The sequence below is a fragment of the Puma concolor genome, chromosome A3, assembly GCF_028749965.1.
Source record: "Puma concolor isolate L17-30 chromosome A3, mPumCon1.1.hap2, whole genome shotgun sequence".
NCBI lineage: Eukaryota > Metazoa > Chordata > Mammalia > Carnivora > Felidae > Puma > Puma concolor.
This window is the reverse complement of record NC_141669.1, coordinates 25,833,028-25,848,074: the sequence shown is the minus strand read 5'-3', so window position 1 is coordinate 25,848,074 and position 15,047 is coordinate 25,833,028. Positions and strand designations below refer to the sequence as shown.

The 15,047-nt window shown below is 44.9% G+C and overlaps 1 protein-coding gene across 2 annotated transcripts in view; it reads left to right on the top strand.

The window, feature by feature from the left end:
* The first annotated feature begins 14,082 nt into the window (after nucleotides 1–14,082).
* The window catches only part of LOC147582328 (xanthine dehydrogenase/oxidase), a 57,835-nt gene continuing 56,870 nt past the window's right edge, over nucleotides 14,083–15,047 (top strand). For both annotated transcript variants that reach the window (XM_086700305.1, XM_086700304.1), the window contains exon 1: nucleotides 14,083–14,226. In XM_086700305.1, coding sequence (XP_086556431.1) covers nucleotides 14,185–14,226 — 42 coding nt within the window. In that variant the 5' untranslated portion in view covers nucleotides 14,083–14,184. The remainder of the gene's footprint in view (nucleotides 14,227–15,047) is intronic.

Below are 15,047 nucleotides of genomic sequence, written 5' to 3'. Positions count from 1 at the left end.
GCCATTTGCTTTCTGAGGGGGGCACAGTGGGAACCTGGGAAACCTTCTGGAGAGAAAGGGAGGTTCTACTTGAGCAGCCAGCACAGTATCTAGCTACTCCTTTCCGTAAGAGAGGTGAGAAAAGATTGTCTTAGCTTTCCAGGGCTTTCTCTGGAGTGGGGACAGATAAGTCCGTGGTCTGACACTTTCCTACCAGAGCTGACCCACCTGACTTGGTGCAGTTAAGTTGGCATCATGCTTCTGAACACTCTGAGGCCACAGAGGTGGGCAGATGGGCCCAGCTCACCCTGCCTCTGCCTAGGGTTGGCTTTCTTTCAGCTACTTCCTGGAGTCCTTCCTCATCCTCTGCTAGACCAGTTCTCCTATATGTCCCTTTCTCACCCTTATAGTCTTTACTCACCCATTTCTTTTTTTTATTTTTTTTATTTTTTTTTAATGTTTATTTTTGAGAGAGACAGAATGTGAGCAGTACAGGGGCAGAGAAAGAGAGAGACACAGAATCCAAAGCAGGCTCCAGGCTCTGAGCTGTCAGCACAGTGCTCGATGCAGGGCTCGAACCCACGGACGGGGAGATCATGACCTGAGCCGAAGTCGGATGCTCAGCCGGCTGAGCCACCTAGGTGCCCCTTTACTCACCCATTTCTGAACCGCTTCCATCCCTTTAGCAAACATTCTTTCAAATTCCTTTTGAAATGTTCCTCATGGGCAAGCACCAATCATTGATTATGGCAGAGCTCCAACCCATGAGTGATTCTCATATGACCTTCAGTTTTCTGGAAAGTTTTACTTCACTTAAACCAGAATTTCGGTGATTGGAGTTTACTTAATTCAAATCCCTAGATTTTCATTGTTGCTATTTTGTGAGGGTTTGTACCCTAACTTTTCCTTACTTGTCCAAATCCAGTGTTAACTAGATATCTGTACTGGTCAGTTCTCAGGGTCTACATGATCTTCTGGGTCATGAGGGAAACATGGGTGCCCAAGTTGTAATCTTGGGGATCCAGAAGAGTAGAAGGAGCACTGACTTTGGAATTAAAAAAGTGGGGTTCAAGTTCAAACTGCTGCTCACTCTTAGGTGAAATGAAAGTGGGGCTTCATTTGAAAATGAAATTTCTTCAGTTGAAAATGAGGCTTATCATACAGAGAAAGACATACCATATAGTTTCACTCTTATGTGGATCCTGAGAAACTTAACAGAAACCCATGGGGGAGGGGAAGGAAAAAAAAAAAGAGGTTAGAGTGGAAGACAGCCAAAACATAAGAGACTCTTAAAAACTGAGAACAAACTGAAGGTTGATGGGAGGTGGGAGGGAGGGGAAGGTGGGTGATGGGTATTGAGGAGGGCACCTTTTGGGATGAGCACTGGGTGTTGTATGGAAACCAATTTGACAATAAACTTCATATATTGAAAAAAAAAAAGAAAATGAGGCTTATGATATCATATATTATAATTTCTGAGGATACCACAAAGTGATCTATATAATAAAAGCATCAAAATACTGTACAAATTAGAGTACAAGATGACAATCATGGTGGAAAGGAAGAAAAAAGGAGAAGAGTAATGATACAAATAAGTGTCAGATCATGATGACTTTCTCTCCTGGATGGGAGGGAGGCAGACTCAAGGAAACCATGTGAGAAGAACGGATGCCTTTCCTTCTGCCTTCCTCAGCTGAGTAGAGGTCACTGAGCAAATATTTACAGATGACTACCATGTGTCACTGGGGATACAAAAATAAGCGAGACCAGATCTCTGTGTTACATGCCATAATAGAGGTAGGAATACAATATAATGGAAACAGATGAGGGACCAATGAATTGTCCTGGATATTGCTGTGAGTCTGAGGCTATGGGCCTGGAGACACTGGTTGTATCTAAGCTGAGCTTTAGAGGATTCAGTAGGGGAAGGAGTGAGGAAAGGAAGTTCTAGGCTGAAGGAATGACCTGGGCAAAGGCATTGGAGTTTGGTGGTGAGTTCAGGAACCAGAGACTACTCTACCGGCCAAAAGATGGATTTTGTGGGAGAGGTGGCTAGAAATTAGGCTGGCAGATAAGCTGGTCCCAGATGGGTCTTGATGGCACATACAAGGAGCGTGGCTCTCCTTTGGAGGGACAGGCCAGGGTAAATGGCTAGACTGAGTCTTGGATGTGAGTTGGGGGCCAGTTTGTCATAAACCTGGGTATGTGGGGGCATGCTGTAAAAGGTGAGTGACATAGGCTATGAGTGGTTACTTCCCTTAGGCCCAAAAAACTTGTTACCTAGTAGGGAGGGACATGAGCACAGGGAAGACAGAGCAGGGCCACCTCTCACCTGTCCTCAAGGTAGGGCCATGGTGAGCCATTTTCTATCGTTGGTGAGTCCAGCTTTCAGAGTTACTGGGCTTAATTTGTAGGAGTCCCAGACCTTGCCAGCAAGAAACTTCTTGGCACCTCCATCCACCAATGGATCTTTTAAAGGAGTCCACTCTATGCTTTGGTGGACAAGAGTCTCAGGCTAACAACATATTTTGTAATTCTACAAAACTGTCAGGAACATTTCAGAAGCTTGCTACTCAAGGATACTCCACTTTCAGAGGACTACTCGAGGATACTCCACATTAGGAAATACTGGTCCACATGGTTACATGTGAAAATAAGTAAGGAATAAACTAGAGCACTTCCATCACCTGATATCATTTTCTTTTCCTTAGCTACACCAATGCTAGACAAGAAATGGGAGTGTCCTTGTAGCAAGGTACAACTTGTTCAGACCCGGCCAAGGCTCAGAGAACATGAATAAAAAGAGCCATTGCACACTAGGGCAGTCTTTGTCTTTGGAAAGAAAGATACAAAAAAAAAAAAAAAAAAAAATCCAAGAATTCAAGCATTATCCCAAGCATTGTCAGAACTGGAAGTGCCTGTGGAATTTTATAGATGGGAAGGGGTCTTGCCAAAAATGTCAGAGAGAAGAGCAGATCCTTGGCTGTCACCTGAGGCTCTTGTCTCCTACACTGGGACTTTTTCTATGGCTTCATCTAACCCAGTGCTTGGTTGCCAAAATTCTCTAGACCAGTTGAGTAGGGCCTCTGTCTATTCATAACAAAGTCATAGGGAAGCTTGGGAAATGTGTGTGTGTATGTGTGTGTGTATTTACATATACACATTTATATTTACATTTTTTATATATTTATGTGTATATATTTGTGTGTGTGTGCGCGCATGTGTGTACTTTTGGTGGGGTGGGGGGATAAATTCACAAGCTCTGCTCACAGACCCACCATGGAAGCACTTCTATTTAGCTCCAGGCAAAGTGTTTCATGCCTTTCCTGGAGTTGCTACTTTATTGGCACCCTAGATGGGGCTGTTGGGGCTGTATGATTCATTCACAAGATTCTTGTCACTCCAGTTCCTACTTCCATGTGAGATTCTCGGAATAATGGTGATAATAAGATAGAAATAATGAATAGGGAACATTCAATATAGGGAAGACACTGATAGTGATCAAGACTGAAAAATGACACATGCCAGGTCACTAAGGACTATTAAGTATTCTGGTCTGGCTACTCAACTGGAGAGAAAGGGCAGCCAAGAATCACAGGGATAGGAAATCTGCTAAGGGGCCATGAAGTGTCCCTGAAATAACTGTGGTTGCCATTCTATGTTCACCATCCCTGGAATCCTCTCCTATTCTCCCTTCCTTTAGGTCTTCTGTCTTCCTTCACATCTGCTTATGTCTTAAGTCTATGACTTCTAGACTAGGCAGCTTCTTGGAACATGGGGGGAAATGTTTTAGCCTCCATACAGGAAACCTCAGGCCCACAGGTTCTTAAGTCTATCAATACATCTGGTTCTCCTGACAGAAAAGGGGCCAAGTCCATCCTGCCTCCACCTTCTCTGCACACCCTGGGTCTGGGCTTCTGGGGGGACTGGTGGCTGTATTACATAAGTTGCATTTTATCTACTTCTACTTCTGGAAGAGTGAGGCTGAGACCTGGGCTCTTTTCTAGGTCTCCAAGGAGTCAAAATGTCAGATGGGTGAAAGCTAAGATTGGATTCCCTTCCCACAGTCTGGTTCTTCTCTCTCCCTATAACTTTTTTATATTCTACATTTCTTTGGGATTGTAGAATTTCCCATATGATCGTAATCAGATACCTGTTTTCTGTTTACTGGGTGTTCTCAGTCCTCAGAGCACATTATAGGGATTATGAGAGTAAAAATAGCTATAAACCATCTCTGTGTGGTTTTTCAGAGGACAGGCCTCAGGGCTGGTACCTGCCTCAGCCCCACAGACCCTAGACTCCTGCTGCTTCCTCCTCTGCTGCCCCCACTCTGACTCTCTCTTGGCCGTTTCTCAGTGCTGGTTCTTCCTCAGTGCTAAGTGAGAACTTTGTCAAGGAAGCAGTTTCTCCCCTGCCTCTAACCCCTGTAATGGGTCAAAGGACCATTCTAGGAGAGGCGTCGAACTGGGAAAGCCTAGTCTCTGCTCTCTGTTGCTGTCTGAGGGTTCTAGTCTCAGAGGGACTTGGTTTAAATCCTGGTTCCCCCTTACCAGACATGTGAGTTACTTAACCCCTCTGATCCCAGACAGCTTCCTTATACAGAAAACAAGAAATTATATCTAGGTCATAGGGATGTTGTACAAAGTAAATGAGATCCATATAGAATGAACAGCCCAGGACCTGGCACATATTCGTGACCTCATAAATCTTTGTCCTCTTCAAAATGTCTCCCACTGTGGAAGTGACTTAGCTTTGGCCTGTAGACTGGCCTCAGAACTGGAGGCCTCCCACTGCAGCCTTTATAGCAAGAGCCATATACTCGCCTAAAAGAGCTTCAAGTTGTTAAATCAGTAAGGTGATGTGGACGTCCTAATTTCTCCAGTTGTCACGAAATGTATTAAAACAAAACTAACAGTATAAGCAGCCCCTGAAATCTGTCAGTGAGAATTTCTCAGTGTGCTGTGATATGGATGGGGCAGCCTAGCTCATGAGATTAAAACCCATGCTTCAGAAAACCAGCAGATATCATGTCCTGAGACTTGGGAATTACTCCCGGAGGGCTAAAATCTCCAACATTAACCCTCAGATGCAATGATCAGCTGACTTTTATGGCTCTGGAGAAAGGGGTAGACCTCTTCCAAAAGTGCGGCACTGGTGCCATCCGCAGTGGACAGCATCGTCCAGGCAGGGACAAGACCGCAGTGAAGGATGTGTGAGGATGGAAGCCTCCATGCAGGTGACTCCAGTTTCCACATCTTCTCCCTGAACACTGGGAAAATGAAACCTTCCAGAGAACAAGTCTGAGGTGGCTAGCTCGCCTTCTGCCCCTGATTACTTTGGGGACTATGTTCTACTTTGGGGTTGTATGCTTTAGGATATTAACAGTGGTTTAATGGGCTTTTTTTTTTTTTCCAGAAGAGAAGGAGTTCCTTCCTTTTTAAAAGAAAAATCAAATAACAGCATTAGCACCACTATATTCCTGTGGAGCATTCTGGTTCAATGACAAATTTAGAATGGGAACAGCAGGTGATCTCCCTGTAGAGGCCTGCACCCTGAATTGTCATCTGACAGACTACTGTAATAAAACTGGGTTGGGGAGGGCTGAAGGAAGCTCTCAAATTTTCATATGATAAATACTTTGAGGATATCAGTATATAAGACTGAATTCTGCATCTCTGCACTGACGAGTGTTGATATTTAGGAAGGAAGGTAAGTTCTGGGTCTACAGTGCTGGCTCAGGGATCCTGACTTATCTATAAGGTACAATGAGGTGCTCTTTAAGCCTCTCTGACCCTATAGTTGATCAATACGCAGTACAGTGTCTAGGATACAGCAGAGTAACATTAAAACTGATAAATGACAGACACATAGACCAATGGAATAGAATAGAAACCCCAGAACTAGACCCACAAACATATGGCCAACTAATCTTTGACAAAGCAGGAAAGAATATCCAATGGAAAACAGACAGTCTCTTTAACAAATGGTGCTGGGAGAACTGGACAGCAACATGCACAAGAATGAAACTAGACCACTTTCTTACACCATTCACAAAAATAAACTCAAAATGGATGAAAGACCTGAATGTGAGACAGGAAACCGTCAAAACCCTAGAGGGGAAAGCAGGAAAAAACCTCTCTGACCTCAGCCGCAGCAATTTCTTTCTTTTTTAAAATTTTTTTAATGTTTATTTATTTCTGAGGCAGAGAGACACAGAGCATGAGTGGGGGAGGGTCAGAGAGAGGGGGAGACACAGAATCCGAAACAGGTTCCAGGCTCTGAGCTGGCAGCACAGAGCCCGACACAGGGCTCGAACTCACAAACCGTGAGATCACGACCTGAGCCGAAGTCGGTTGCTCAACCGACTGAGCCACCCAGGTGCCCCAACCGCAGCAATTTCTTACTTGACACATCCCGAAAGGCAAGGGAATTAAAAGCAAAAATGAACTATTGGGACCTCATGAAGATAAAAAGCTTCTGCACAGCAAAGGAAACAATCAACAAAACTAAAAGGCAACCAATGGAATGGGAAAAGATATTTGCAAATGACATATTGGACAAAGGGCTAGTATCCAAAATCTATAAAGAGCTCACCAAACTCTACACCTGAAAAACAAATAATCCAGTGAAGAAATCGGCAGAAGACATGAATAGACACTTCTCTAAAGAAGACATCCGGATGGCCAATAGGCACATGAAAAGATGCTCAACGTCGCTCCTCATCAGGGAAATACAAATCAAAACCACACTCAGATACCACCTAACGCCAGTCAGAGTGGTTAAAATGAACAACTCAGGAGACTATAGATGCTGGAGAGGATGTGGAGAAACGGGAACCCTCTGGCACTGCTGGTGGGAATGCAAACTGGTGCAGCCGCTCTGGAAAACGGTGTGGAGGTTCCTCAAAAAATTAAAAATAGACCTACCCTATGACCCAGCAATAGCACTGCTAGGAATTTACCCAAGGGATACAGGAGTGCTGATGGGTAAGGGTACTTGTATACCAATGTTACAGCAGCACTTTCAACAATAGCCAAATTATTGGAAGAGCTTAAATGTCCATCAACTGATGAATGGATACAGAACTTGTGGTTTATATACACAATGGAATACTATGTGTCAACGAGAAAGAATGAAATATGGCCTTTTGTAGCAATGTGGATGGAACTGGAGAGTGTTATGCAAGGTGAAATAAGTCATACAGAGAAAGATACCATATGGTTTCACTCTTATGTGGATCCTGAGAAACTTAACAGAAGACCATGGGGGAGGGGGAAAAAAAAGAGGCTAGAGTGAAAGAGAGCCAAAGCATAAGAGACTCTTAAAAACTGAGAACAAACTGAGGGTTGATGGGGGGTGGGAGGGAGGGGAGGGTGTGTGATGGGTATTGAGGAGGGCACCTGTTGGGATGAGCACTGTGTGTTGTATGGAAACCAATGTGACAATAAATTTGATATAAAAAAATAAAATTTTAGGTTGTGACCCCCCCCCCCCAAAAACCTGATAAATGAAATGGTTGTGTGACTATTGCCCGGTGTAAAGGGCTGCTCTGAAGCCCATCCTTAAAACAGAGTGTGGGAATGGGGACACTTAAGGCCAAGGACCTGGGGATGAGACCAAAGTCGTCTTCTGTTCAGGAGCCCATGATCCTTGGTGACATTACTTCCACATGCAGCTTTGCAAGTGGACCAAGTCAGACATTCAAGCCCTGCTTACTTGCCTTTAATTAAAACCATGTTCTGGCCTTGCTGTTATTCATTCATTTGTTCTTCATTCATTATTCAACAAGTATTTTTTTGAATAAATATTGTGTCTATCATGTCCATGTAGTGTTTTCCACTCAAGGGGGCTCTGCTTTCTGAGCTTATCTGAAGAAAACAGATAAACATCTCTGTCCTTGGCAAACATATTGTGTTAGTAGATGTAATACTAGGTGCTGTAACAGACAATCCCAGAAATCTCAGTGGGTAAGCACAATACAGACTTATTTCTTGTTCCTATAAAGTCACCTAGATGATGTGGGAGCCAAGGGCAAGCTGCCCCCAAAATTTACCATTTTGGCATATTAATTTTATTGAACTAAAGTTATTTAAGAAATAACCAGAACAAGAAGAACTTCCTGACTGCACCCCCGCCCCAGCCTTTGTCTCCAGAAAGCAGGAAATAAATTATCCCTGTGAAAGTTATCCTCTCTGTACCAAGACGTCTTTGTCACCATAGATAGGAAATTTAGGACAAAGAAGACTGTATAAACCTTGCTACTTTTATTAATTTACTACCCAGTCCAAATTCTGTTTAGAATGCCTTACCAACTGAAGCTCTTGAACATAAGTTTTCTTTGTCCTATCATTTCCTAACACATTTGTTTCTTTTTCTAAAAAATAGACATACTGCCAGGCTTGATCATTTACTTGGGTTTCAATTTTGTTATTGGTCCTCTGTGTGCAGGTAATTAAACTTTGTTTTTCTTTTTCTCCTGTTTAACTGTCTCTTGTCAATTTAATTCTTAGACTGTCTAGAATCACCTTGAATAGTAGGGGGAAAATCTTCCTTCCTAGTAGCTACAAGGGTGGTGGAAGGGAGTACTCAGATTTTTGTATTTATTTTTAAGTTTATTTGTTTATTTTGAGAGAGAGAGAGAGAGCGAGCATGTATGCACAAGCAGGAGGTGGGTGGTGGGAGAGGTAGAGAGAGGGAGGGAGAGAGAGAGAATCCCAAGTAGGCTTCATGCTATCAGCACAGAGCCTGACTCGGGGCTCAAACCCACAAACCATGAGATTATGACCTGAGCCGATAGCAAGAGTTGGATGCTTAACCAACTCAGCCACCCAGGCACCTCAGATTACTATACTTTTTAAAGCATTTAGGCTGACTGGAAGTTCTGCCATTTTCAGTGTGTGGCTTCCAAGGTCACCCTGGGCATTGACATTAGTGATCAGACAGTGGGAGAGAGAGGTTGGGAGCCTAGATATTGTGAACACCACATTCGCCCATATTATATTCGTGAAACCCAGTCATAGGGCTCCCTTGCATATAAGGGGATGGGAAATGGTGAGTGACCTCCCAGCAGAAACTCTTCATTAGAGAAGGAGGGCATGGATATTTGGTGAAAAGGTAGACATGTCTGCCATACTTACATTCTCTTGGGTGCAGAGAGAATAGGGTGCAGACAATAAACACGTAAGTGGGTACATTGTATAGTATTTCAGATGATAATAAGGAAAACAAGTCAGGTGAGAGGAATAGGAGGTGCAAACAAATTGTGAAAATAATTTTCCTACATGGCTACTCACTGGCCATATTGTCTACAGAGCAAATGTGAGTTGATCCTTTGCATGAGCTACAACTAAGGACTCTCCTTCCTGCGTTGTGCTGGAGCGCTCAGATTGGAAAGAGAGACCTTACATTCTGTCCAGACAAGCCCATATTGTCCTCGCCACAAATGCCCCCAGGGTTACAGAGTTTATTGAGTACAAAAGACGTTATCAAAACACATAACAGATGCAGACAGATAAAGTGGGTTTAAATTGCTTCTGGGCTTTTTCTATTCCTTGAGCTTTTGTGTGCCTGCAGTAACTGACCTAGGGTGAAATTCAGATGCTTTTAGTTTTGACTCAGTTCCTTTTTCAATAATGCCAACTTCTTGATTCTAGAAGGATCTACTTCCCAGATGTGTGTAGAATATCAAGGGTTGATTTCCTCCAAAGTAATAAAGGATGACTTGTTGCTGACGAATACTAGCTGGTTACCTAATATCAACAATAGAAGGTTAGTTGGAAAGGAGCTAGGAAGGAACTGAATGTTGCTAATAACATGGAAGAACGTTCTGTTATTCAATAAGAGTCAGGGGACCTAGTGGGCATTATGCTAAGTGAGAAAAGTCAGACTGAGAAAGCCAAATACCATATGACTTCAGTTATATGGGGAATCTAAAGAAACAAAAGAAGTGAACAAACACACACAAATCAGAATCGGATCTATCCATACAGAGACCTGCTGGTTGCCAGGGGGAGGGCGGTAGAGGGATGGGCAAACGGGTGAAGGGGTGTGGGAAGTGCGGGCTTCTAGTTATGGAACGAATAAGTGATGCGGATGACAAGTACAGCATAGGGAATGTAGTCAATGATATCGTAATAGTGTCGTATGGTGGCAGAAGGGAGCTACGCCTGTGGTGAGCACAGCACAATATACAGAGGCATTTAATACCTACGTATATGGTTGAAACCAATGTAATCTGTGCCAACTATACTAAAAAAAAATCTAATGAATCAAGAAAAAAGTCAGGGGCTTAGACATTTCTGAAAATACACCCTATGCCTTGCATTGTGGGCTCATCCAATAAGCATTTATTGATCCTTCTTGCACACCTGGCAGTACACTAGGCCCCGGCGACACAGCAGTGACACAGTTCTGCTCCCCCAACCAGGGCTCACCATCCAGGCGTGGAAGACACTTCAGCCACCAGCAGGCTGGATTCCAGCTGCACTGAGAATGCCACGCTGACAGTCCTGCGTGTATGCTCCACGTTAGGGGAGAACCGTCCAAGAGATGATTTCTCTGCTGGGGAGTGGGTAACAGACAAGCGTGCTATGGCATTATTGGCAAGTCAACCTCTTTGCCCCTCATCTTCTTTGTCTGGAAAGAGGAGATAATAATAACTTCCCTGCCCATCTTACAGGGCTGCTATAAAGATCAAATGAATCATAATACGCTATTCAGGTGTCAAGAATGTGATTAGGGCTGGATAACAATCTAGATGTCTGGGAGCACACGGGAAGGCAGGTTCTGCACAGCGATGTTCCGGGAACATAGCAAAATCTTGAATCCAGCATGAGCATATCTAAGAGGGAGACCAGTCTTAGGAAAGAAACAAAAAACAAAAACAAACTTCATAAAAGAAACCCACCTCACCCCTGCAAAAAAAACAAAAACAAAAACAAAACCCGAGCAATGGAATATTTTGAAAGAAAAGTGATTTTTTTTTCTTATCATTTGTTTGCTATTGAGAGACAGAGAGAGACAAAGCATGAGCATGGGAAGAGCAGAGAGAGGAGGAGACACAGAATCTGAAGCAGGCTCCAGGTTCTGTGCTGTTAGCATAGAGCCTGACACAGGGCTCGAACCCACCAACCACAAGATCATGACCTGAGATGAAGTTGGATGCTTAACCGACTGAGACACCCAGGTACCCCTGTTTTTTTCTTTTCAAGTGAAGTTTGTCGAAAGTGAAAAAAAACAAAACAAAAAGAGAAAATGCCCTAAGGTACAGATCAAAATGCAAATTCAGGTGTGAAGCAAAGAAAGGAGCCCCCATGGAGTGAGGCAGCCCAGGCTGGCTCAGGACTGGCAGGAGGACTTCTGCAGGCATCTGGACCTGCCAGGACATGTGTGTGGCCTGCCTGCCTGAGAACCCCTCCAAAGTAATAGAGGCTTGACAGCTGTTGTCTGGCCCTGACCAGACCTCCAGAGAATATTCCAGAAGTTCTCCTGAATTGCTTTTCCTCCAGGGGGTGCTTGGACCCAAGGGAGCTCGCTGTTCCAGAAATAAGGACTTCTCTCGGCAGTGTTTTCATTCTTCACTCTAGTGATTTCCCACAAGTGTTGTTCCAGAAGAGAAGATGCTTCTGTTCAGGGGGCCTCGGGACTCATTTGGTTTTTCTGTGGACTTTGAGACTTCACGTGCCCACACAGTATCTATTATAAACCAAGGCATTCCTTAGGGAAAACAGGGTAAGTTCACATAGCGTAAGCCATAGTGGCCCTATTTCAAGCCCCGAGATCCCATTCATTCAGCCCAAATTTGAGAATTCATCCCAACATTGAAAGCATATGCAGGAGATCTTCAGCTTGGGGAGGTGGAGGGAGGAAATGCTTACTTTGGACTGTTTTCTTCTAATTTGTGACACGTTGAAAAATTACAGAGAAGGAAATGGTCCTTGTTTTCTGTTGGATAATGAGCAAGGGTACAAAGTCAAAGTTTTGCCAAATCTCAGTATTCCCGAGATAAAACAGTTACTATAGTTAGTACAGAAATAAAACCTGAATGACAACAAAGGCCCTTCTTAAAAATTTATTTCACTTTTGTTTTTTTAATGCTCACAGTAACCAAGGAATTTCACGTCTAGATAGAGAAAGAGGCTGAAGGTCGGCTGCCTAACCTGGGTCTCATTTAATTCTTACTAGACAGGATTCTTACAAAGTAGGCAGTCACCCCCATTTCATAAATGAGATTGAGACCAAGAGAGTGATTTTTGCCAAAGGTCACACAGCAGTTCTAGAGCCATTATTTAAGCCTGATTACCCAACCCTCAACACTGAGCTCTTTCCTCTGCCCCCCACCTTCACATTGAGAGTCTCCTGGGACTTTGGCTGCAGTCTAGCCAGGAGGAAGTAAAGGGCTTGCAAAACTGGTTGGATCAGTGGATAGAGGAAAAGCCTGTCAACCACAGAAGATGTGAGTGTGGTCAGGGAGTATTGCCCTATTATGAAACACCACCCAGACTCAGTTCTTCTACCTCTCCCCATCTCCTTCCTTCTTCTTCCTTTTGGAGCACTTCTCAATCTTGCCTCTATTGACATTTAAAGACCAGATAATTCTTTGTTGTGTGTGTGTGTGTGTGTGTGTGTGTGTGGCGGGGGGGGGGGGGGGGGGGGGGCGGTGCTGTCCTCTGCATTGCAGGGTGTTTAGTAGCATCCCCAGTCCCCAGTTTCTTATCCACTAGATGCCAGTATCACCTCTCAGTCATGGTAAGGACATGGGAATATCTCCTCCCGCCAACCCCCCAGTTAAGAACCATTGTTTTATGGTGACCGGTCATCCCACTTTGTCCTGGACTGAGAGGTTGGTCCCAGTATCAGTGTTTAAAGCAGGATAGTGGGGACCAAAAAGGGACGCTTGGTCACCCTACAAGTGAGATTTCATCTCCTGCTTAAATAAAGTCTGCGGAGCAAGAGGGCATTGTGTTGACAATGTCCTGGCAATCTGTGGTTTCAGTGAGCTGTTGCTACACGGACTACTTCTGCCTGATCCTCCTTTCTTCCTCCAGGTAGCCTGCGAGGGGCTCAGGGGAAGTGACCTCCTTCAGAGAGGCTGGCTGAGTGGCCACGTGCGTTGTTAGAGGACTGAAGAAGACGGGCGGGAACACTCGTGTGTGTGCACGTGTGTGAGCTGGGAGGCACAGGTGGGTGCTGACCACAGAGAGCCTATGGCGCTGCCCAGGTGGGTGACGTTCAGGTGTGTTCACACCAGAAATTCATACTGGATGGGAGAAGGCTTTCAGCTCTGTGTTAAGTTGGCCTGTGCCTCTATGGTGTGGCTGTTTTGACTTATTGATATCGATATTGGTTTATTGTTGATATTTTGAAATATTCTTAGGAGTTACTCTGGGAGCCAATGAGAGGCCTTTCCCTGAGAGAAATAAACAAAAGAAAAACTTCAAAAATGGTTTGTTATCAGGATGATTTTTGTTGTGCTGTTGAGAATACAGGTGCAATAGTTGGAAATATTTGGGTTCTTGGCAAACTTACCAAGTACTACTAAAACGTATCATTTGCCTCTCAGGCACTCAGCTCTTGGGGTCATGCATATACCCATTAACAGGATGAAACCAGCTGAGTTCTGAGGACGACAATGCTGAGGTCCAATGCTAGGTTTTGCTTCTGGATCATTGGGCTCCGTGGCTTGTGACCCCTGTGGTCCTCCAGGCTGTGGGAGAATGAGTCCTTTGTCTAAGTGCTGAGTCTGGGTTGCTGTAAACCTGAATGGTAAAATGACAAGTGTGGACGTGGAGGGTGTGGGTCATTTCTACTGCCGTGGCTCTGCGCATGGCCTTTCTTCCTTCTGTGGCTGCAGCAGAGGGGAGAAGAAGCAGGTTCCATGAGGGCAGTGCTAATGACAGCAGGTCACCTGGCGGCAAGGCCCTCCCCTCCCCGGTTTCTGCACGGGCCTTCCACTGTGCTCTTTGACACAGGTGTGGGGAGGGCGATTTACCAGGTAGGAGTGTTTGCATTTTTCTTGATTATGTAAACTGGTTGCTTTTGCCAACACCCTGTGCCCTGAGGCTCTAGGCTGGTTTCTTCCCATTGGCTGGCCAGGTTTCATTTTATTGGGAGGTGTAGTTTCCAAGTTGTCAAGTGGCCATAACTGCTGGTGCCTCTTGGGAGTGAAGCACCTGGAGGCAGGGGCCCACACCCCATCCCATAACAATGACAGCGGATGAGTTGGTTTTCTTTGTGAATGGCAAAAAGGTAAGATCGAGCTGGCCTTTGGTCTGGCTTCTCCGCTCCCCCGAATGGAAGTTTGTCCTTTGGAAGAGGCCTGTTCTCTCTTTCTTATTCTCTTTCTCTCTCTCCCTCCAAAGCCTTGCTGCATTTGGGGTAACACTGGGGAGAGAAAACCTTCTCAGAGCTAGAATACAGTCAAAATACTCCAGGGGCAAAGGAGTGGGGGGGGAGGCAGGCGAGAAGAGCGGTCTGAGTTGCCAGTGACTCTGCAGCAGCAGAGACCCTGGCACAAAGCTGGAAAAGGGCACAGGGTCCTGGGTGAGACTGGAGGTCACCCGCCACGCCTCTGTCTTTGTGTTTATTCCAACACATCCTGAGGCTTTCGTTGTTGTCTTTACTGAGAGAAGGAGCAGGAACTTGTTTTCTTGCTAATACCGGGATAGAAGATGTTCGTAGCCTTTGATTCAGATATTTCACATAGGTAAATGTGACAGTTAACTTGTGAGGACATTTACTGACATCTTGTGGCAAGCCACAGTTTTTTGGGTTTTTTTTCCTCCCCGTAAGGGGCATGTTTCTCTCCCTCTCTCTCCCCCCATTGCAATAAATGTTTCTAGTCTCTTACTTTGATAAAATTGCCCCCCTGATGACCTCCATTGGTGCATAGGGACGTGGGGAAGGTAGGGGTTGTGGAGCAGAGGGGGCCTTATGATGTGGGTACCAGTCTTCCAGGCACAGCAAGGCTATGAATCTTTGCCAATTTCACTGCAGGTGAGGGGTGGGGGGGTGTAAGCACGTGCCTAGTCCCATCCCCTTGCCCCCCACCACCGCTGGGGTACCCTGGT